This window comes from Chelmon rostratus, chromosome 13 (assembly GCF_017976325.1).
Source record: "Chelmon rostratus isolate fCheRos1 chromosome 13, fCheRos1.pri, whole genome shotgun sequence".
Lineage (NCBI taxonomy): Eukaryota > Metazoa > Chordata > Actinopteri > Chaetodontiformes > Chaetodontidae > Chelmon > Chelmon rostratus.
Genome location: NC_055670.1, coordinates 11,185,780 through 11,206,025, shown reverse-complemented (window position 1 = coordinate 11,206,025; position 20,246 = coordinate 11,185,780). Strand labels below are relative to the sequence as shown.

At 44.5% G+C, this 20,246-nt stretch overlaps 1 protein-coding gene across 1 annotated transcript in view; it reads left to right on the top strand.

Moving 5' to 3' along the window:
* Positions 1-11,261, top strand: part of LOC121616192 (anosmin-1) — a 41,367-nt gene extending 30,106 nt beyond the window's left edge. The window contains exons 8-14 of the mRNA XM_041950885.1: positions 144-288; positions 1,406-1,552; positions 4,764-4,852; positions 5,960-6,131; positions 7,014-7,234; positions 7,902-8,043; positions 10,039-11,261. Coding sequence (XP_041806819.1) covers positions 144-288; positions 1,406-1,552; positions 4,764-4,852; positions 5,960-6,131; positions 7,014-7,234; positions 7,902-8,043; positions 10,039-10,097 — 975 coding nt within the window. The 3' untranslated portion in view covers positions 10,098-11,261. The remainder of the gene's footprint in view (positions 1-143; positions 289-1,405; positions 1,553-4,763; positions 4,853-5,959; positions 6,132-7,013; positions 7,235-7,901; positions 8,044-10,038) is intronic.
* The last annotated feature ends 8,985 nt before the right edge of the window (positions 11,262-20,246 follow it).

The following is a 20,246-nucleotide window of genomic DNA, read 5'->3' as shown; positions in this document are numbered from 1 at the left end:
CATGTGTTCTTAATAAGCAGGGCTTTCCCACAGACCCGGGTCGGCCCAGGCTGAGCTGTGCTGGAACTGGGACCGGGACAGGGCTCAAGTGACGGTGTGGTAACACAGAAATGCCAACATGCAAGTGTTTTGTGTTGTCGCAGGCTCAGAGCTGGGTGGATCTGGAGGGGCTGCAACAAAACAGCAGTTACACTGTGGAGCTGCAGGCCGTCACATACTGGGGACAGGTGCGTCTGAAGAGCTCCAAGGCTTCTCTCCACTTCAGCACCACCCAGAATAATGAGTCAGGTAAACACTGGTGCTCCTGTTGCTCATTCAGCTGTCGGACCTTCTCTGTTTTGAACTCACTATGTGGCAATGTCGGTTGGTCAGTCCTCTATTTTGGGCCTGAAAGAAAAATATCTCAGAAGATGAATCCTAATCACTTCGATGATGCTCCAACTTTTCATCTAGCGCCACCAACAGATCAAAGATTTAATTTATCCAGTGAAATATCTCAACATCTACTGGCTAAAAAATTTGCTTTGTCAAGTTTTGGTTTATAACCAAATCTTTGCCAAACCATTCCCATCATCCTTAGCTGCTCTTCGTGTTTGGTGAATTTTGCAAATGTTAGCATGCCGACACGCTTAACTAAGATAGTGAATGTTGTAAACCTGGTAAAAGTTAGCATTTTAGCTCTGACATTGTGAGCATTTACCTATAATCACCACAGAGCTTCTAGTATGGCAGTATATGTATGTATACTATACTGCAGTATGCTTCCCATACTGCAATCCAAAACAACTGAGTGTTGTTTAAGGGTCCAACCAGAAACTGATGCAGCCAAGGTTATGTGGCAACCAAATAGTCACTGAAGGCGCACATGAGAGTCACATGCAGGGTCATGCACCACCTGAAATCAAACTAGAACCCGATGAAGCCGCAGTTTTGCGGTTGCCGATCCATATGGGACTGGCTGAACCGACCGAGGAGAATCCAGTTCCCTTCTTGTTTGTTTGTATTCCTTGAGAGTTAAGTTTTCCTAAATTACCGCAAGTCTTCAGGCCAACAATCATTGTGAGAATTGCAAAAAGCAGGAAAGGCCGAGGTACGCAGACGGCACATCTGCATTCATTCGGGTCTCCCATGTGTTCTGGAAACACAGACCAAGCCTCAGTGCTACGAGTGTGTACATTTTAAGCATGTGTGGCTCTAGAGGGAATTGAACCTCTAACCTTGGCCGTGTTAGTGCTGTGTGTACCCGAGGAGTTACACCACACTTACGCATAAAGAACGTGTTGTAACTGCTGTGATCTTACAAAGAAATAATTGTGTTTCTGTTTCCATGCTGGAGCGTTTGCCACAACACAGTCGATGTTGTGTCTTAGCTACAGCAGCAAACATTTCTTCTTTCTCTTCCCAGTAAAATCAGTGCTCAAGTCAAAGAAGGAGGAGATATCCCCTCTCGGTTCGACCCTGGCCAAACGCCCTTCTGGCCCTCTAGAGGTGGGCACGCCCTTCTACCAGGACGGCCAGCTGCAGGTCCGTGTCTACTGGAAGAACCGGGGAGGTATGCACTCCACTGTATTGATTTATAGCTTTGTTAGAATCCAATTAGCACCCCAGCATGCCCATCAATCACTATGACTCATGCACGCTGTAATAAAGTGTTATGACTGATTCTCAGTCACTCAAACAATGGATGATTCCCTTTATAGATGTGGTATCAGATGGTGCAAATGAAATAAACGAAACAATGTGTCTTTGTGGGAGCTGGGAGATGTAAACCTGCACACGGACTGGTAGAGCGGAGCCACTGTTTAGTAAAGAACAATAAACACACGGAGCTTAGCCGTGCGATGGGATTTATTGACAGCTGTATTTAATAGATCCTCGCCCTCGCGTTAGCGCCCCATTTTGTTTTACAAGACCTGATGTCATAGGGAACAGAACCGGTCATGGGTTGAAGCTCCGCAAGGGGTTAAAGCCTATAGGAATGCCTGCCCCAGCAGCGTCCATTCCCCAACCCTTCTGTTAATACCAGAGTGGAAATATGGAAACCTTGAAAGCCATGCTCTCAGGGTAACCTGTCAAGTCCCATTCACTGGTCTATGTTATGTTACTAATATATGTCATCGCCTCAGCCAAACTCCACATCTTAGAGTCAAGAATGCAAACCCTGGCTGAAGGAGAGGCCTGGTGAGACACCAACTGCTGAATCAGAGCGAGAGAGAAGGGGAAGATGGAGTTGGCCCAGGGCTGTTAGCGAGGTTGGCCTGGACTCAGAGCTGAGTGATGCTGACGGGGATCAAGCATGGCTGGGGGATCGCAGTGTTGCAGAGCGGAGTTAATCCCGGTCCAGCGTCTTTCTCTGCCTCTTGTTTGCGGTGCTGGTCTGCAGTATGTGTATGTGCCACTGCCGCTCATTAGTCTGACAGATGACCCGGGCTTTGGCTCTTGGCAACCTGGGTTCCACTACTGTTAACATGCAGACATGCAGATGGCCTGGAGAGCAGGACTCTCTGGACATCTGGTTTGTGTGACGGACAAAAGGGACAGGTTAACCGAACCGTGATTAAACTCCCAGGCATTGTCTCTGTGATCCAAAGCAGCCTGACCTCTGGGAAGTCTCCAGCAGGCGAAAGAGAGCCTTACTGTACACCAGCTCAGATAATATATCACTGTCTGAACAACACCCAGACAATAGAGAGCAGTCCGGCGGTGGCGGCACTTCTTAGGCTCGCTTCCAGTCATGATTTATCGAACGCCGCTGAGGTTCTGTTCTCTACCTGATTTCCATGTCCTATTTCTTGTTTTACATACCACTTCCCCTCTCCGCCAGACCCGGCTAAGCATATCTTGTTTATTTTTTCCCGATTTCCTGGTTCCCTGTAATTCCTCTCTTCTGCTTCCAAAGACCTCAGGGGCTCCTAGTGCCAGATCTGTGTCTAAGCCTTCAAAGGACCCCTTTTATCTCCCCACTACAACCCAGGCCCTGCGCCGACGGGCGAACGTAGCATAACTCAATTATTAATCGGAGAAGTATTTCACATATCCGAGCGACAGAGTTGAATGAATAATAAATCTAGTAACACAAGATGAGGGTGATGGGCGGATAAACACTGCTGATGAGCTCATGGGGGGGGGGGGACTGCTGTACAGTAAGCGAATGGGGCCTGCAGCTGAGAGAGCTGCTGTGTCCCAGCATGACCAAGGCTGCCGCTCCGCTGATGAGAATGCAAATCCTTAAAGTTGAAGCAGGGAAGTTTGGTTTGGGAATTGAGCCTTCAGCGGACAAAAGGAAACAGGAAAGTCATGTTGATAAACTAATGCAAAGACAAAGAAGGAAGTGGTTTCTTTTTATTTTCACAGACAGAGGATATCATGATCATCAATAATGGAAATGCTGATATCAGATCTCAGATAGGGAGTGTTTTTCGATATTGTCTTTTGATATCTGGTTAATGTTCAGTGAGCGCAGTGTTGTAACATAACTGAGCAAATTTACTCAAGTACTGTACAGTTTTAAGATATCTCAGGCCACTTTATACTTTGTACTCAGGAGATAGAGGGGCAAAAGTGTTCTTCTTTACACTCGACTACATTACCGTATTTTCCGCACTACAAGGCGCACCGGATTATAAGGCGCACCTTCAATGAATGGCCTATTTTAAAACTTTTTTCATATATAGGGCGCACCGCATTATAAGGCGCATTGACAGAAAGTACCGTACTGTGGTGTCTGGGGTTGCATTATGCATCAACTAGATCAGGGGTCGGCAACCTGCGGCTCCGGAGCCTGAAAATAATTAATGAGCATTTATTTAAAATGTATTTTATTTTAGTTCGTTCATTTTGAAACAAACCCCGCGCGCGCTCACAGATGACAGCTTATCCTGCGTAAAGATGCAGGTGACGGCGCACAGCGCTGATGTGCAGACTCTGTGCGCTGAGGTTCAGGAGCAGAAATCACATTAACCACGTTAACGTGATAAATATTTTAATTGCCTATTATTTGGCATATATTCCTATTTTTTCATTGTTCAGTGAAATAGTCATTTTATTATTCAGGTTGACAGCTGATTGCACGCGCCAGTAAAAGGATAACTGCACGCAGAGAGTGGAATGCCCTTTACACATTTACCGCTGTTACTTCGGCCACGCCCCCTGACTACGATAGCCATAATTAACCAATATTGATCCATATAAAAGGCGCATCGGATTATAATGCGCACTGTGAGTTTTTGAGAAAATTAAAGGCTTTTAGGTGCACCTTATAGTGCGGAAAATACGGTAATTTGATGCTTCTGTTGAAAGGCAGTTACACCTTTATGAACACACGTACATCTAGAGCGGTATGGAGTTTGACGTCCCGCTAAAAGACACTTTAACATGTAGAGGAGGAGGTCAGGGAGTGAACCTCCAACCTTACAGCTTCAAATATATATATATATATCAAATAAGTCTGATGTTCTAGATTAAACTAGACAACCGTACATACAGTAAATAGAATTGTCTCCACCACAGATTAAACTAGGGAATATCTTTATTATTGATTAACTGCATGATTGTTTAATCTGTAAAAAGTCAGAAAATAGTGAAAGATGTCCACCTAGAGCGAGAGAGTTTGGTGTGTACCTGCTCTGTATGGAAAGCAACATCCGTTGTGACGTGGCGCCATATAAATAAAATTGAATTGAATTAAAATTGTGAAAGATGTGATAGCTGAGTTGTGTCTTTGCTGTGTGACAGTCTCTCATCTCATCCTCCCTTTGTTTCAGACCCCTCCGTGAGTCGCTACCACGTCCAGTGGATGCCGGAGTACTGCAGCCACAACGAGACCCGAGGACCAGAAAAATCCGTCACGCAGGTCAGTCCCCAGCCCCGTCCAGCTGAGGGTCCGATCACAGAGCGCCTCGTGCAGAGCTGTCGCTCGATCAGCAGCTCCGTGCTATGCAAAGCACGTGCCGAACCTTTTGTCTGATGCTTAGAAAGGACAGCTCGGCTAAAGAAACCGCTCCACTGAGTGAGCTGAAGCCCTGTTGCGTTGGATTTGCACTGGGCAAATCACTGGCTGTTGTTTTGAATATTATGAGTCAGTCGTGTGGTCGGACATGTGGTGCGTTGGCCAATAAAACACATTTACTTAAACAGTGTTTCCCGGAATGGGGGATCATTCGCCTCCAACGGCCCAAGCCGTGCTCCTGCATGGGGCTCTCTTTTAGGGTGTAGTAGGATCTGTGCAGGCGTTGGGAGAGTCTGGGGGTGGGGGGGTTAACTGTTGGGGCTCAGGCTGATACAGGATGGCAGAGGCTTGGCAATCAACACATTCTTTGGGGACCGGCGCTCTGGTTGCTAGGGAATATACATCCAATTTCTATAGATCGCTGGGAAGGATTCCAGGCTTGTGCTTTTATGTGAGCACAGCGCCTCATTCACTTTTAATCAAAGCTGTTCCATATCAGAGAGAATGTACACACACCCTCTCTCACGGGACTGCCTGTTAATGTAGGACCTCTTTATTACAAATGCAAGATCTAAATGCACTAGTCAGCGGGAATTTTTTTGTTTCCTTGATAAGAGATGAGAAAGCTGTTTTTTTGGTAAGATCAATAGATGATTAAAGTTTGAAATGAGTGTTGCTGCACAGGATTCAATATCATGGATTTACGGGCCATTCTCATTGTCTGAATTCACTTTGGTTGCTGCTTCTTAATTAAGATCTCGTTGTGTTTTGCCACATGTGGAAGCGATAAAAACATCATTTCTATTGTAAGTTGAATAGAAGAATAGTGGTCTAACCCCGACCATGTGAGTGTTCAAAGTGGTCCTGTAATGTGGGGCATGTTCCTGAGGCCTTAGTGGGAATGTGATCTGCCCCGGCGCTGTGTATTTAATTATCTCTGAAGCTCCATGGGACCTGACCTCGGTGACATGTCAAAGTCATCAGGGCTGAATAATGTGTTTCTTGGCTCAGGAGAACTACATCAACCTCCCAGGCCTGCTGTTCTCCTGCAAGTACAAAGTCACCGTTCACATGCTCAAGTCCAAGAGACGCTCCAAGGACGAGAGCACCACCTTCCTCACCCCATCCTGCGCCACCATCCGGAGCAAGACTCACAAACACATCCCCTGCCCGGGGGAGGGAGGTGAGTGTTCAGCTGTTTGACGCGTAAAGGGCATTTTGAGATCCATCTGGATTAGTGCAGACACGGTAATCATGAGTTCAACATTTTGGGAACTAGTCGTCATATTTGTTTGAATAGATGAATAAAATAGACGCCACTCTCATGTCTGTCAGTCAATATGAAGCCAAAACCAGCAACTGGTTAGCTTAGCTTTGCATAAAGACCGGAAACAAAATCCACGTACCAGCACCTCTAAAGCTCACTAGTCAGCACTTTATACCTTGTTTATTGTCTTGTTGTCACCATAAGGTTGATCGGCAACTATAGGAAACAATCACTATGACTCATGCACGCTGTAATAAAGTGTTATGACTGATTCTCAGTCACTCAAACAATGGATGATTCCCTTTATAGATGTGGTATCAGATGGTGCAAATGAAGTAAACCAGTTTAAAAGTTGTCCAGCATGTAAAACACAAAAAAAGCACAGGGTTAAGTTTTTACACTTTGGGTCTTGTTAAAATTAAATAAACAAGATATACCTTATTAATTAGTTAGCTTTATGGGGGCTGGTAACTGGACAGAGTCTGGCTAGATGTTCCCCCGTTTACAGTTTGTGCTAAGATAACCAGCTGCTTGCATACAGATATGAGAGACGTATCAATCTTCTTATCCGCTTCTGGTATGCTTCTAAAAACGGAGACACTACGCGACAGGTGGAAATGCACTCATTGACTAGAATGGCAGTGATCAGCTCCGTCGTACGTGTCACAGATCACGCCCGGTGGAAATTGGGGGGTAACTCTCATCAAGAAAAAAAAAGTGTGCCTACAGTATATCCCAAAATGTTGAACTACTCCTTTGATATCAGCACCCCGACTGACACCACCTTTCTCCCAACAGCTACAGGGCTTCCGAAGGTTTTGGCTAAGCCAGAGAACCTGACGGCATCTTTCTCCATCAACGAGGGAAACATCACCGGCAACTTCCTGTGGCGTGTGTCCAGGGTGGCTCCCCACCAGCGAATCACAGGCTTCCAGGTCACCTGGGCTGAGATCACCACTGAAAGCCGGCAAAACAGCCTGCCCAACAGCATCATCTCCCAGTCCCAGATTCTGCCTCCAGTAAGTCTGTTTTCATTAAAGCAGGACTGGTGTTTGTCTATGAGCTGTGGAGTACAGGCAGTTCCTACCACAGGGACATGCTCTGTCGCATATAGTCAGTAAACCGTCCCTTGCAGTAGGACACTGTGTCCTATCTTCAGATTTTTCGTTTCACAGCATCTGTCAGAGGTGAGGGCGATTTAAAGATAAGACTGTTGTGGCCTCTTTGCATGAATCTTGTGATAAGCGGCGGTGTGTAGACAGACGCAGGGATAGATCTGAGGAAGTGTTGTGTCCTGCTGGAAGTTCTCCTCCTCTACCTTTTCATCTGCCTTCACGTCTTCCTCTTTCATCCTCCGTGAGAGCTCTGAAAACGCCGCGCTTTGACATAATCTGCTCCATCAACAACACGTTCCGCCTATCTGCACCTCCCAGCCTCTGGAGCTTGTCTATAAATAAAACCACCCACCGCACACTTTATCAAGCTGGCAGCGAGGAAGAGAGACAGCAAGCCTTATGAAAACAAAGTCTTTGTTTTTGTCTGTGGCTTGTGCGCAGACAGCTATGCAGCTGATACTCCCCTGGTTTACAGCCCATTCAAATTCAAGCCCTGTCAAATTCAAAGGCACGCTCTGTCGTATTTCAACTGATTGCATGTCTTCTGCTGCTCTCCTCCCTCGCTCGGCAGGATCATAACTTGCTGGTCGTGTCCAACCTGCGGCCGTCCACCTACTACAGACTGGAGGTGCAGGTGATAACAACCGGAGGAGAGGGTCCTGCCACTGTCAAGACCTTCCAGACCCCGAACATTTTACCAGTTATTCAACACCGTAAGTTGCTGTCACCTGTTGCTATGACGAACATCTTGAGGAATAATGAGTTGTATCTTAACTGGCCCGAAAATTTGTTGGATTTTAAAAACATATTTAGTATCTGTTTTTTCAACATGTCCACCAATGTGATTTTTTTTTTCTGACTATATCTTTAAGTTTTTGTTGGGGCTATTGTTGCATTGTCTATTTGCTTCCTGGTGACAGTTAAAAGATTGATCCTACTCTCACGTCTGTGCTATATAGCAGCTGGTTTAACACAAAGAATCAAGGGGAAGCAGCTAACCTGACTCTGTCCAAATGTGACAAAGTCTATCCACTGTACTTATAAAGCCATTTTCACATATGCAGTCAATCCCTGAAATATTCAGGAACATTTCCTGCATCGGGTCATGTGTGAATAGGAGCAGGGATCAATATTCAGGGAGATCTGCACCGCCAGTTTCCCTGGCGTTTTAACATTTGAGGGCAAACTCCGGCTGTGTTGTGAATGAAAGCAGTAACGCTGCAGGGACTAGAAAAGGGTAAAGGGTAAAGACAAAGGCAGGAACACCCGTATTAAAACCCAAATAGTTGTGGAGATGGAACATACCACTCTGAGAGGGATGGGGCGGAATGGTCCAAGTGACACTGCACCTTTTTTTTTTACTGTTTGCAGATCCTGAAAAACGTTACTCGTCTCGCAAACGTGTTCGATATTAAATCAATAACAAGAGCAGCAGACAAAAATGGCTCCTCGCCCGCCCACGTTCCTGACAATAATAAGAGACGTCTCCACCGTATACAAGTACAACCAGCCTTGCTTCATCTTCTTCTTCTTATGTTAAATTTTATGGCGCTTGGCATCCACAGGTCTTACCACCATCTGCTGGACTGTCCCTTTCCCCATCTGCTCTGGCATTGCCATGGTGCATGTGAAAAGGCGCAAAAAAATAGGAAATGTTCCTGAATGTAGCTGCATGTGAAAATTACCAGCAGTGCCTAAAAGGTTGTCCCAGTAATTTACCGGCAACTATGTGTGAAAGAGGCTCTAAGCTCACGAATAAACTCGTTGCCTGGCAACTCCTCAGAGTCAAGAAATAGCCTGGTGCACACCCCGCTGTAAATCTGCACATTTTTACACTACAGTTTAAAACAAACAAAATACAGTGTGTTAAAAGTATTCCTTTAAGTATGATCGATATAGATTTCAATAACAGCATTGGATCGCTTGTTTGTGAAAGCGGTTGCTCGAAGTGATGAACCCACAGAGAGTTACAGCAGATTCCCTCAGCCCTACAGAGCATTTTGCCATCTTTCAGCTCACTGTTTTCCAGATGTCAACTTTACTGTTTTGTTTCGCTCTCGCTGCTCTCGTTGGCATCGTTTCCAGATGCTGTATCAGAAAAAGCACCTCTAGTAGCCCAGCGTACCCTACCTGCCTGGCACCAAATGCTAGCTGGTGAGCACAGAGGAGCGTGTTGCAGTTAACGAGTCAGATATTTCCCTCGTGAATCAGTGGAGAGCCAAACGAAGCTAAAAGAAAAGTGATTATTGATCTTGCATTCAGGAATATTGATCTGACATGCAACAGGTTGCCAAAAGCACGACTTTATATACATGCTGTGTCTGCTGGAAGTGTAAATAGGCAGCTGCTTGCCAACAAACTCACAATATCAACTTTATGAGGGGACAGTATGTCAATGTTGTGTTTATAGCTTCTTTCCTTTGCCCCCAAGTTGCCAAAGAATCAGCATTAAAATACGCTGTGCTTCCGCCACATTTCTTTGTTAGGCAGCATGTTTTTCCAGAGAAGACACACTGAGCACTGAGTGTTTAGCTCAGCAGAGGGAGAGGATGTAAAAAGTATTTATGACCTAGATAACAGGTTAATCACTGCTATGTACCACCAGCAGCAAGTAGCAACAAGCCCATTTACACCGTCTGAAAAATCGTCAGTTATTACTAAGCTCTGAGTCGCTGAAGTGGCATCTGACAGATCTCTTGTTTTTCCAGGACCCAGACTCCGGCAGCACCACTCTCACCACCAGAAGCCATCAGTCGAGAGACACTGAGCTGCAAGCGGAGGCAAACCCAACAGGGAGAAGTACCCGTGGCTCTCTGCTCCTGTCTGTCAGGGAAGGAATGTGGAACCAAACAGAAACACAGCGCACCAGACCATGAACTGACCCCTCCCCACCCCTGCTCGTGAAATATGGGTCCATCCTCTCCAGGCTCCACAACACGTCAGCTGTTCCTTCGTAACCCCTCCGTCCTGACTGACGCGTGTCACCGGACGGTCGGTCTGTACAGTGAAATTTACGCTGCAAGGTCTCATTTTCTGCGCCGGTTAGCACACCGCTTCCCAGCGCGCCCCCCAACTCATCAGGGCGATCTGAAATGCAAAAGTGATGAAGCCCTAAAATCGTTGCGATCCAGCTGCGATTGCACGCAGCAACAAAATTTCAATCGGATTTAATGAGGTGATTAATGACAAGCAATTAGTTCATGGTTTAAAGAAAAACAATTACTTTGACAGCTTGATTGAAGTTGATTGAACACGGATGGCGGGAAATGCCAGAACTGTAAAACAATTGTTTATTCACGGAGAAAGAAAAGTAGAAATTCATCTATTTATTTTGTGTTACCCATTAAAGAGGCGCTTAGGCATACAGTCAGTACTGATGGATAATGTAACTAAAGTCATTGTTGTCTAACCCAGAATATTTCACATAGTATGTTGCATGTAGTACATTTGATTTTTGAACTGTAAATGAATTACTTGCTTCAAATTGAAAGCTCGTAATGGTTTTGCATGACAACCGTTAGCATTCTGTTGGCATGAAATAATGTCTGTGTTACCTCTTTTCAGTATGTTAGCAATATTTCATTAACAGATTAACAAAGAATTATATTGGGAGTAATATGTAATGTTTATTACTGAAATTATAACTTGTGTGGAAATGATGAATTGTACATGTTCTTGGCTGTAGAAATATTTGTCGTGGAACAGTCAGTGAATGTCTATATTTATTTATGTGTGTATTACAAAGTTTGGTTTGGATGTGTGTGAATGTGTATGTTTTTGTGTGTTCTAGTCTCAAGTTTTTGAACCGTCAGAAAATCTTGTAAAGACATTTTGTAAAAATGGAATTGTAAATACAGTCTTATGTTACATGTTATTTTTCCATGGTAGAAACTGTACAAAATGCTAAGTAATAAAATAATCCTTAACCAGTTCCCTTTGCTGTTTGTGTAATTGAAGCTGCTGCGAGCAGTAAATAGACATGCTTCTCCTCCCCGTGCTCAGCTCTTTGGCAGTTACTGTTGCTTATTTTGGCTGCGAGAGCCGTCATGGCAGACCGTGTACAGCATATTCACTGATCGGCCCAGGAGCCCGAGACATGCGCTCTGCAAGTCCAAATAAACAGGTCATCTAGCTCAACAGCCCGAGTGAATTTACCATCGCTGAGGTCGGGCACCCCTCAACATAATGCTCTGCTTCTCAGAGCGCTTGTGTGTTTGAGAAGCATTAAATCCCTCCTCTGCTCAGCAGCCTTTCACCCTCGTAAAATGAAAAGTGGAAATGTTTACAAGAAAATAAAGCTAAGAGTGACACTGTGAGCGTTAAGCGTGTTTGTGCAGAATGGGTGATTTTTGTGTTGAAAACTGCAAGCTGAGTTATTCGTGGGCGTCACATGAAAACCTTTTGTTTTTTTTTAGCGCATATACAATAATCCTAAAAGGAGTGCACGCAGAACAGTGTTTAATACTGCACGGCTGATGTATTTCATCACGTGTATCCAGGTTCCAGTGACACAGAGGTTTATTTCCAGCAGAGATATACCGAATGGTACGTGATCATCACTACATTTAAGTTCATTTTGCAGACATTTTGAGTGACTTAATCTTTAGGTAATGCACTGCATTAATGAACATCAGCATCCTCATCAGTTCATGGTTAACTCATTCACTTGCCCCAGCTAGCTCATCAGAGTGTTCAAACCACTGCATCTATGCGCTGCACTAATATTCAAACCTGGTATTTTGGATCCCAAATGACACTGACTTTCCAAAAATAAAATATGTCCAAGATTCAGTTAAATTCAGATGAAAAACACAGAAATGTATGTGAAGGAGGATGCACACAAACAGGAATCATATAGTGTCTCTGTTAGCAGTTTACCGTGAGAAGAAAAACAAAAAATAGTAATTGATGAATTTGAATTGTTCTTTTCCAACTGGTGCAGTTTGCTTCCCAGCCTCAAACTGATGCATTTTCATGAGTTTGTTTTTCCCCCCCTGAGCCATGGTCTGCCTTGTTTCAAATTGCAATCCTAATTTGCCTTTACCTCTGATACACTTAAGGAAAATTAGAGTCGCCAAATAGACAAATATTATTCCAGTGTTCCACCCGCAAAGTCAGAGTTTCCCATTCTGCAGTTGGAGGTTAATCAGTGTCAATTCGGCATTGCAAATATGTCAGTGTCAAATGAAAAATGATAAATCATGCACTGTGTTGTTTGTCTCTGTGTGAATTGGGTGCAGTGTTTGTATATTTGTGCATGTTGAGCAATGTTTGCTGCTGCCCAGATGTTTAGATTTGAAGTCTGTGCTCTCATCACCATTTTTCGCATGCAGCGAGCCCTCGTTTTCACACACTCAGCCTCTCCAGTCAGTCAATGCTTCGCCACTCACTTCTCAGGGATGTTGTTTATGTACAGTTCTATTATGTCACAGGAGATTAGTTCCTCTTGGTCTGTGCACGCTAATCCCTCTCTCTTTTCTAGGAGCGGGGCCAGTGTTTAGCCAAGGCTCCTTTCTGTGTGAGCCAGCCCAGCCCCTCTCCCTTTCAGGCTGTCACAGTCCCTCTCTACACACACCAAATACCATGGTCCTCAAGTGTGAAAACCTCAAAACAAAAGGGCCTCTAGCCTCTTTTGAGGCATGTTGCAAGACGTCCAAGTCTCCGAGGACATAAAAGAAAAGGAAAAAAAAAATGCAACAACTAAATAATAGTCCAGTCGTCAGTACAAAAGCTTTGTCTCTGATGGTACAAGGCCACAGAGGGCTTATTCACTTTGCATGACATTACATCCCTATTGTGAGAGTCAGGCCGGGGATATTGCTTTCAAATTTTAACACATATTTCGGAAAATTCATTTGTCTCTTCGAATAATCCCGGTCGGTTAAATATTTACCCGTCTCCTGGCTGACATTAGCCCTCATTTTATTAGAATCGAGAATAACACAGTGAGTCCTTTGTGTGAAGTGCAACAAAGACAGTTTGTTTTTTCTCCCACACATTTCCTCTAACCCCTTTGCACCCGTCCTGCCGATAAACATTGCAATGAGCCGTGCATCGGTATTTATCAAAAATTAAACCGCTTTTATGGTCATCCTGTAGTAGTTGACAGAGCAACTGTAACATTACGCCTCACAGGATGCGTTTTGATGATAGGTGCAATCCCACTCATAACGTGGCTTTGAGGGATGAGGCAGAAAATAAAATGGATGGACTTTGCTTTCCCTTTTTCCGATGACACCGATCGTAACCTGAACGATTTGAAATTTTACCCTCCTGTGAGTTTCAGGTCAGTGAGATCATCAAGCATAGCCAGGCATTCGCTCCAGATTACTACCACATGGACCACATCCATTTGCGTTGGTACTCCTTCAATATGATGAGATGGAATATATTGTCTGTGAGATTGATGAAAAATAACCAGAGTGTTTTCCCCCCTCCATTAGGAAAAGCAATGTTGCTTTAATGCTGCGGTATGGTGAGAAATCTGACCTTGCCCTGGGCAGTGGCATGTTTCTGCTTAGGCTCTGGTGAGTGGGACCAGGCAGGGGACACATGAAAGGATCTCTCTGTCAGGCCGCAAAGATGTTCAGTCTAAGACTAATGAAGACCAGAACGCATGAACAGACCTGAGAACATGTATGCCACACATTATACGAGCTACAACACCGACGACAAGCTTAGTATTCTTCTCTGGTTCTTTAAACGTTGACGAAGTGCAAAGCTTGATAAGCGTGTGTGTGTGCTGTGACTCTGAAGCAGCCCTATCAGGACGCAGAAATGAAAACATCCACAGACAGACAGGCAGATGCTGCGTTTGTTTCCTCTGCCTTTCATTTTAGCAACAATTTCCTTTGCTCGTGTGGCTCCAGAGGGGAATTTGATTTCCGACTCTCTGTGCCTGGAAAAGCTCTCTGTCGTGTATATTTTGGATGATATGGAAGATGTGCCATCTTGGGTTGTGCACGTCCGTGGCTGCAATAAAACCGAGACAGAGTTACTTCATATAAGCAGAGTTAGCAGCTTACAAGGTACACCTGTGCAATCAAATGCAGTCCGACACAACAGCTCTCCAATCTCATAATGTTCATCTGTGTTGACACCGTGTCGGCGAGCTGTTGACGCAGCTCTGTGGTCACTTCGTGGCAGATGTGGCAGAGATATATTGGACTATTGTAGGGAGGTGTGCTGTGGGACGGAAAATATGAACTCGTCTCTCAGTGTGATCAATGGTGGATTCTTTACAGTAAAAGTTTCAATAGCACATTGTAAAAATACTCCCTTACATGTAAAAGCCATGCTCTCGTGCTTTCATTCAGATAAAAGGACAGAAACATAATCAGCAAAATGTGCTTAAAGTATGAAAAGTAAAAGAACGAGCCATTTCATAGTGTTGTTTATTCATTTATTATTATTATTATTATTATAGTTATTGCAGCTACTTGCTATATGATATATATTGTGTATGATGCTTCATGCTGTAATATCCTAGATGATAACATGTAATGCATTTAAGTGTCACACATATGTCACATGAATGTAAAGAGTACAATATTTCCTAAATGTGAGGAGTACAGGTAGAAAGCTGGCATGAAACCGAAGTGTTCAGGTAAAGTACTTAAACATGCTTAAATGTTCATATATAACGCAGTGTAATACAACAACAACACTAACTACAGCCTCAAAAATGACCACATGTTGAATCAACACCTCAAGTGTCAACAAATCTAAACGTTAGCTGAGCTGTTGCATTGGATTGCACAGATTTACCCAATAAACTGGCTGCTCAGTGTTTAGAACCATAGACAGAATATCTAATGAGCGCCGCACCATAACTAGCTATTGAGTCCTCCGATGATCCTCGCGAAGGATTGACCTACAGCACGAAACATTTTGCCAACCCTTCTCCTGACTTGAAATGCACTTTGCTCAAAGGCCATTTAACAGAGTTTGGGTCAAAGGTAAGCAAGAGGTCCGGCATGTTTGTGTTTACAAAGAAAACGAAGGAAAGCAGAGGAAGAGTGTCCAGGTCCCTCTTTCTAAACCAAACATCCTTCTCCACAGGCCTACAAAGTGAAGAGATGGGGCAGGAAAGCACCATCCAGCTGGGTAATAGCTGTTTATAATCCCCTCTGATTAGTGTTAATCCCCTTAATGCTCCTTCCTGAGAATAAACAGATGTTGACCTGAGTGACCCGCTCCTAATTAATGAAGTTAGGAAGTTTGCCATCATCTACTCGCCGCGGTCAACCCAGTGTTACACAAGCTCGTGTTGAGGCAGAATATGCTCTTAATGGCGCAATTTTTAAGTAATAACTCAAAATCCAACAGCTGGTACTTTCAAGTTGAGATCACCGGGTGGCGTCTGCTTTTTCTACAATGCCGAGCACCCCAGGGCGTGACTAGTGATGAGGGGCAACTTTCCGGCTTGTGTTCTCCTCTCCTGTGAAGTCAGTGTGCGGGGTCGGTAGCCAAGGCCTCAGAGGCGACGCAGAGTTCACAGGTCAGCATGTACCCAGGAGGATGGACGGCAGCGCGAGGGCAGGACCCGCGCTCAGGGACAAGGGAAGGGGTCAGGGGTTGAGTTCAGATGGAATCCACACAGAGGATGTTGAAACAGATATTGCCAAGGGAGAACAGGGCTTTCCTCCACTTTTCCTGCCACCAAAGTCTCCACGAGGCAGACGCAGGATCAGACACTGTAAACACATCTCCAGCTCTGAGCGGCAATTCGGAGGCGTTAATAAGACGATGCATCTGCCATGCAGAGCGGCAGTTACAGCACAAGTGGAAATTATGACAGGCATGATGTGATGTGTAAACACCACGCTTCAGCGCCACAGCTTCCTCGCTGTGTCGAAAGAAACTTGCGTGACAGGGAGAAGAGCAGCGAGGAGCATGTTTGTTTTGAGGTTGAAATCCACATATTTTTATCTTGCCCTTTTTACATCAAACCCAAAGTCTGGGTCTTTCTTCAGCAGCACGTTCCAGTGTGAGATTTCTCTGAGGAATATCTGCTCTGTGTCCATCCTAACTGGCAAAGACTGCTGACCCATACGTCTGCCTGTCCTCTCTCCTCATATGGGAGGGCCGCTATTGATCAACATCTGGTTCATACCCAGAATGATAAATGAACCGTTTGTTTACACAAACAAAGAGGGCATCAGAGGTAATTATCCCTCGCCGTGAAGGCATCGGGATGTTTTTCCAAATTTCTGTTAAATCCATTTGTTGTCCTGAGAAAATCAAAATGAGGCATGAGCTGAAAAGGGAGCATGAAATTGATTACACTGTAAAAGAACAGCTTATACGTGCAATCACTGCAGCTATAGAGGCAAAGGCTTTTACAGCCCCCCCCGCCCCCCGTCCCCCACCGAAAACATGGGACAGCAATTGACTCCACAGATAAATTAGCACCAGGATAATATGATTTTTTGTTTTCATTTTGTAGGAATATGACGATCTAAATACATTAAAAACAAAGCCAGCACATGGCTCAGCAAACCACAATGTTTATATAATGAATATGCACTATTTCATCCTGCCTCTGTGTGTGTGTGTGTGTGTGTGTGTGTGTGTGTGTGTGTGTGTGTGTGTGTGTGTGTGTGTGTGTGTGTGCGCACGCGCTCCAAGGCTAAGAGCTCATTTCCACCATTGATGATCACAGGCACCATTGATTGTAATGCTGACGAGCAGGCTAGTTCTGCCCGTGGCGTACAAAGGAATCTGGACATGTTTAAAGCACTAACTTTCATGTTTTTTTTGTTTTTTTTGATGCTGGTATGAAGTTGAATGCTGATGTTGCAGGCAGCTGGCTCTCGTTAAAAAAACATGATGTCAAACAGAGGGCCTGGCTGGTGGAAGTCAAACCCTCTCGCTCTCTGGTCACCGGCGTCTGTCGCCGTATGCATGGCTGCCACGCCGAGAGAGCGCTCGACCTGCTGGACTGGATAGTTTGGGAAAACCAGCGATGATTGCTTTAGGTGTGAAAGAAATCAAGCTTTTACACAAATAGGCCTGTATACATATAAATACAAGTCACGCTGCGTTTTGACTTCATATATCTGAGTGTACATTTTTAGAAAAGGTTTAGAAAAGTTGTTACAAATGGCTTTATCATTGGTTAATAAATAAAATAGTTAAAGTAGATGAGTGAGAACAAACTGTGGCAAAGCCCCATTGGTTGGTGTATGTCGTCTTCCACCGTAACTCCATCCTCCGCATGGAGGTTTAGGACCAACAAGGACTGTAAAGTCCCTGTTTTGCCTCTGACTGTCAATTTATGTGTATATTCTCATTCCCTATATCCCCCCTCATTTCCTGTCATGTTTCTGCACTTACAGGCCGAAAAACATAATTTACAAAAGAAAAAAAAGAAGAGCCTGAAATATATCTGTCAAGATTATCATTCATCCAGGTCATGGATCGAAGTAGTCCACAGAAAGACGCTGAAACCTGGACTTTTGTGGTGAAATAACCCTTTAACGCTTATTCACTTACCATTAAGCCAATCTACATTGCTGAAACATTCATGAAGGTTTTCAAAAACTGCATAATAAGCCTTCAATTCTGAAGCTAAACGTTCTTATTAACGTGCTAATACTGATTGAATGAGTTATAATCGCCAACAAAGCCATTAAAAACCATTAAAAAGTGCACCTTATCACCACGCAACGCACAGTTCAAACCACATCACATACTCTCATGACTTCAATTTATGGCCTCGGTGACGGCTGACCATTTCCTGTGCCTCAGTGCGCTTCGAGGCACAGCCTGGTCTCGTTTGTCTCGGAGGGTGAGGGTGATGGCGAGCAGAGAGCGTTGCTCTACATCTCAGCCACGCCGGCGAAGCATTCGTCAGCGTCCGAATTTTCAGCGCAGTGACAGGCCGCTGAAAGGACAGCGGGGAGATTTGCAGTGGGTGTTTCAGCGTTAATATCCGGGGACAGTGGGAGGATCCGCATGTGAGACAGAGCAGTGACATCTTGATCATGAATCCCTTGTCTCAATGCAGCGTCGCATGTGTGCTTTTTGGAGGCTGTTTGCAACATAAACAGTTCCGTTTGTGTTGAGGTGTTGAGTGGACCGGAGATTTAGGCGAGCTGAGGGATTCCTGTGATTCAGTGTCGGGGCAGGCCGCTGTGCCCGTGCAGCCTGTAACGCGTTTATGACACTCAGGAGGAGAAAAAACACATGGTATACAGGTTAGGAAGGGCCGCACGGCACAGCTAAACGATGGATAATCTCTCTTTTTCCACGCTTTGATGGTAAGTGGCTGTTAACCACGTCCCACCATCAGGATAAATGACATTATCAGCTACCTATCTGATACTTTTTTTTGAGACAATCTGCTTTTCATCACTCATGACAGACACCTAGAGCCTGTGTTCCAGGCTCGGCTCTCTCCCCTTTCCTTCACACTGACATCCGATGACCGCAGCAGCATATTTGGGGTGGTTTTAACTGCTTGATGTTTAATTACTCCACACACGAGACTCTGTTTTATCAAACATCAGCTGTCACTGGGCCGAGGCGGGGCACCTCAGGATTCCCGAAAAACCACATGGTTCCTGTAAGAGCCACATGCGTTAAACAAACAAACGTTTTCCTCTCTTCGATTCGGAGACGGTCTACTGCTTCGTGTGATTTGTGCCGCGTCTCTCGGGGCGTTCACTCTCCTCACATACGACGCTGCCAACGATCCCCCTCGGCTCATCTCTGCGCTCATCCCTTCTCAAATTCACGGCCCTTTAAAGCAAAGCTCCAAAGACAATGAAATATTGTGCAGATCTGATTGGAAACAGCTTCCATAATGTGAAACTAGCAGTCTCTCAGGCTTATGTCATTCCAGGTTTAAAATAGACTGTTTGAAACATCACAGTAATTTGATTAAAATGGATTGACAGCCCGGTGAGTTACTGTCAGTGCGCCAGTGGGAAAAGAGTGTTTTTGATTTCTCCTGAGGAGAATCCTTCACCTCCCCAGCAGTTCTTTTAATATAAGGGCAGCGCCTTTCATCTGCTCCTCCAAGCAAGGCTCCTAATGCGTTGCAGATCCTTTTCAGCTCTGACAGTATTTTACCATCATCTTTTTAGTGGCTCTCTGGATTGCGTTTCAATTAATCTTGAGTAAAAGCAAACTTATTATGCTTTGTTTCGAGCAACGGCGACCTCATGTTACATGCGATGCCGTAAATGAATAAAGAAATTGCAGAATTATGCATCATAGTGTATATAGGTTAAGCTCCAATCACACTACTACACCATATATTTAACACCATTATCCAGGTGATGAAAACTTAAAATATGAGTGTCCATTAGTGCATTTTACAACCTCATAAGTGTTTTTTATATATATATTTTGGAGATGGAACATTCACAGCAACTGTAATTTTGCGCAGCTCTGGCAAATAAATCTGCTGCCCACATCAGCAGAGGCATCACCAATAAAGGAAAACAATAGTTCTACTTTTTTAGGAAGTACGTTTTCTTGCCAAGAGTTAGACAAAAGATTGATAGCATTCTCATGTTTGTATGCTAACTTTGAAGCTACTGCCAGCAGATGATTAGCTTTGCATACTAATAATCTTTATTTGCATGAGGACTCGAACCACAACTTGTTGTTTTAACACTCTGGTTTTTGTGAGGATTAAACAAACGAGATATAACATGTTCATTTGTAAGCTTCAGAGTTGCCCGTTGGCAGCTTTTGTTACCTTTGGACAGAGCCAGCCTGGCAGTTTCCCCCTGCTTTCAGCCGCTGCAGCTTCATTTAGCGTGGAAACATCCAAGAGTTGCATTGATCCTCTCATTTAACTCATGCATGAAAGCAAACAGGCGCATTTCCCTATTCCTTTATATTCCTTTAATCAGAGCGCAGTGTTCAGTTCGTGCAGTGATTCAGCGCTCTCATCCTCTTG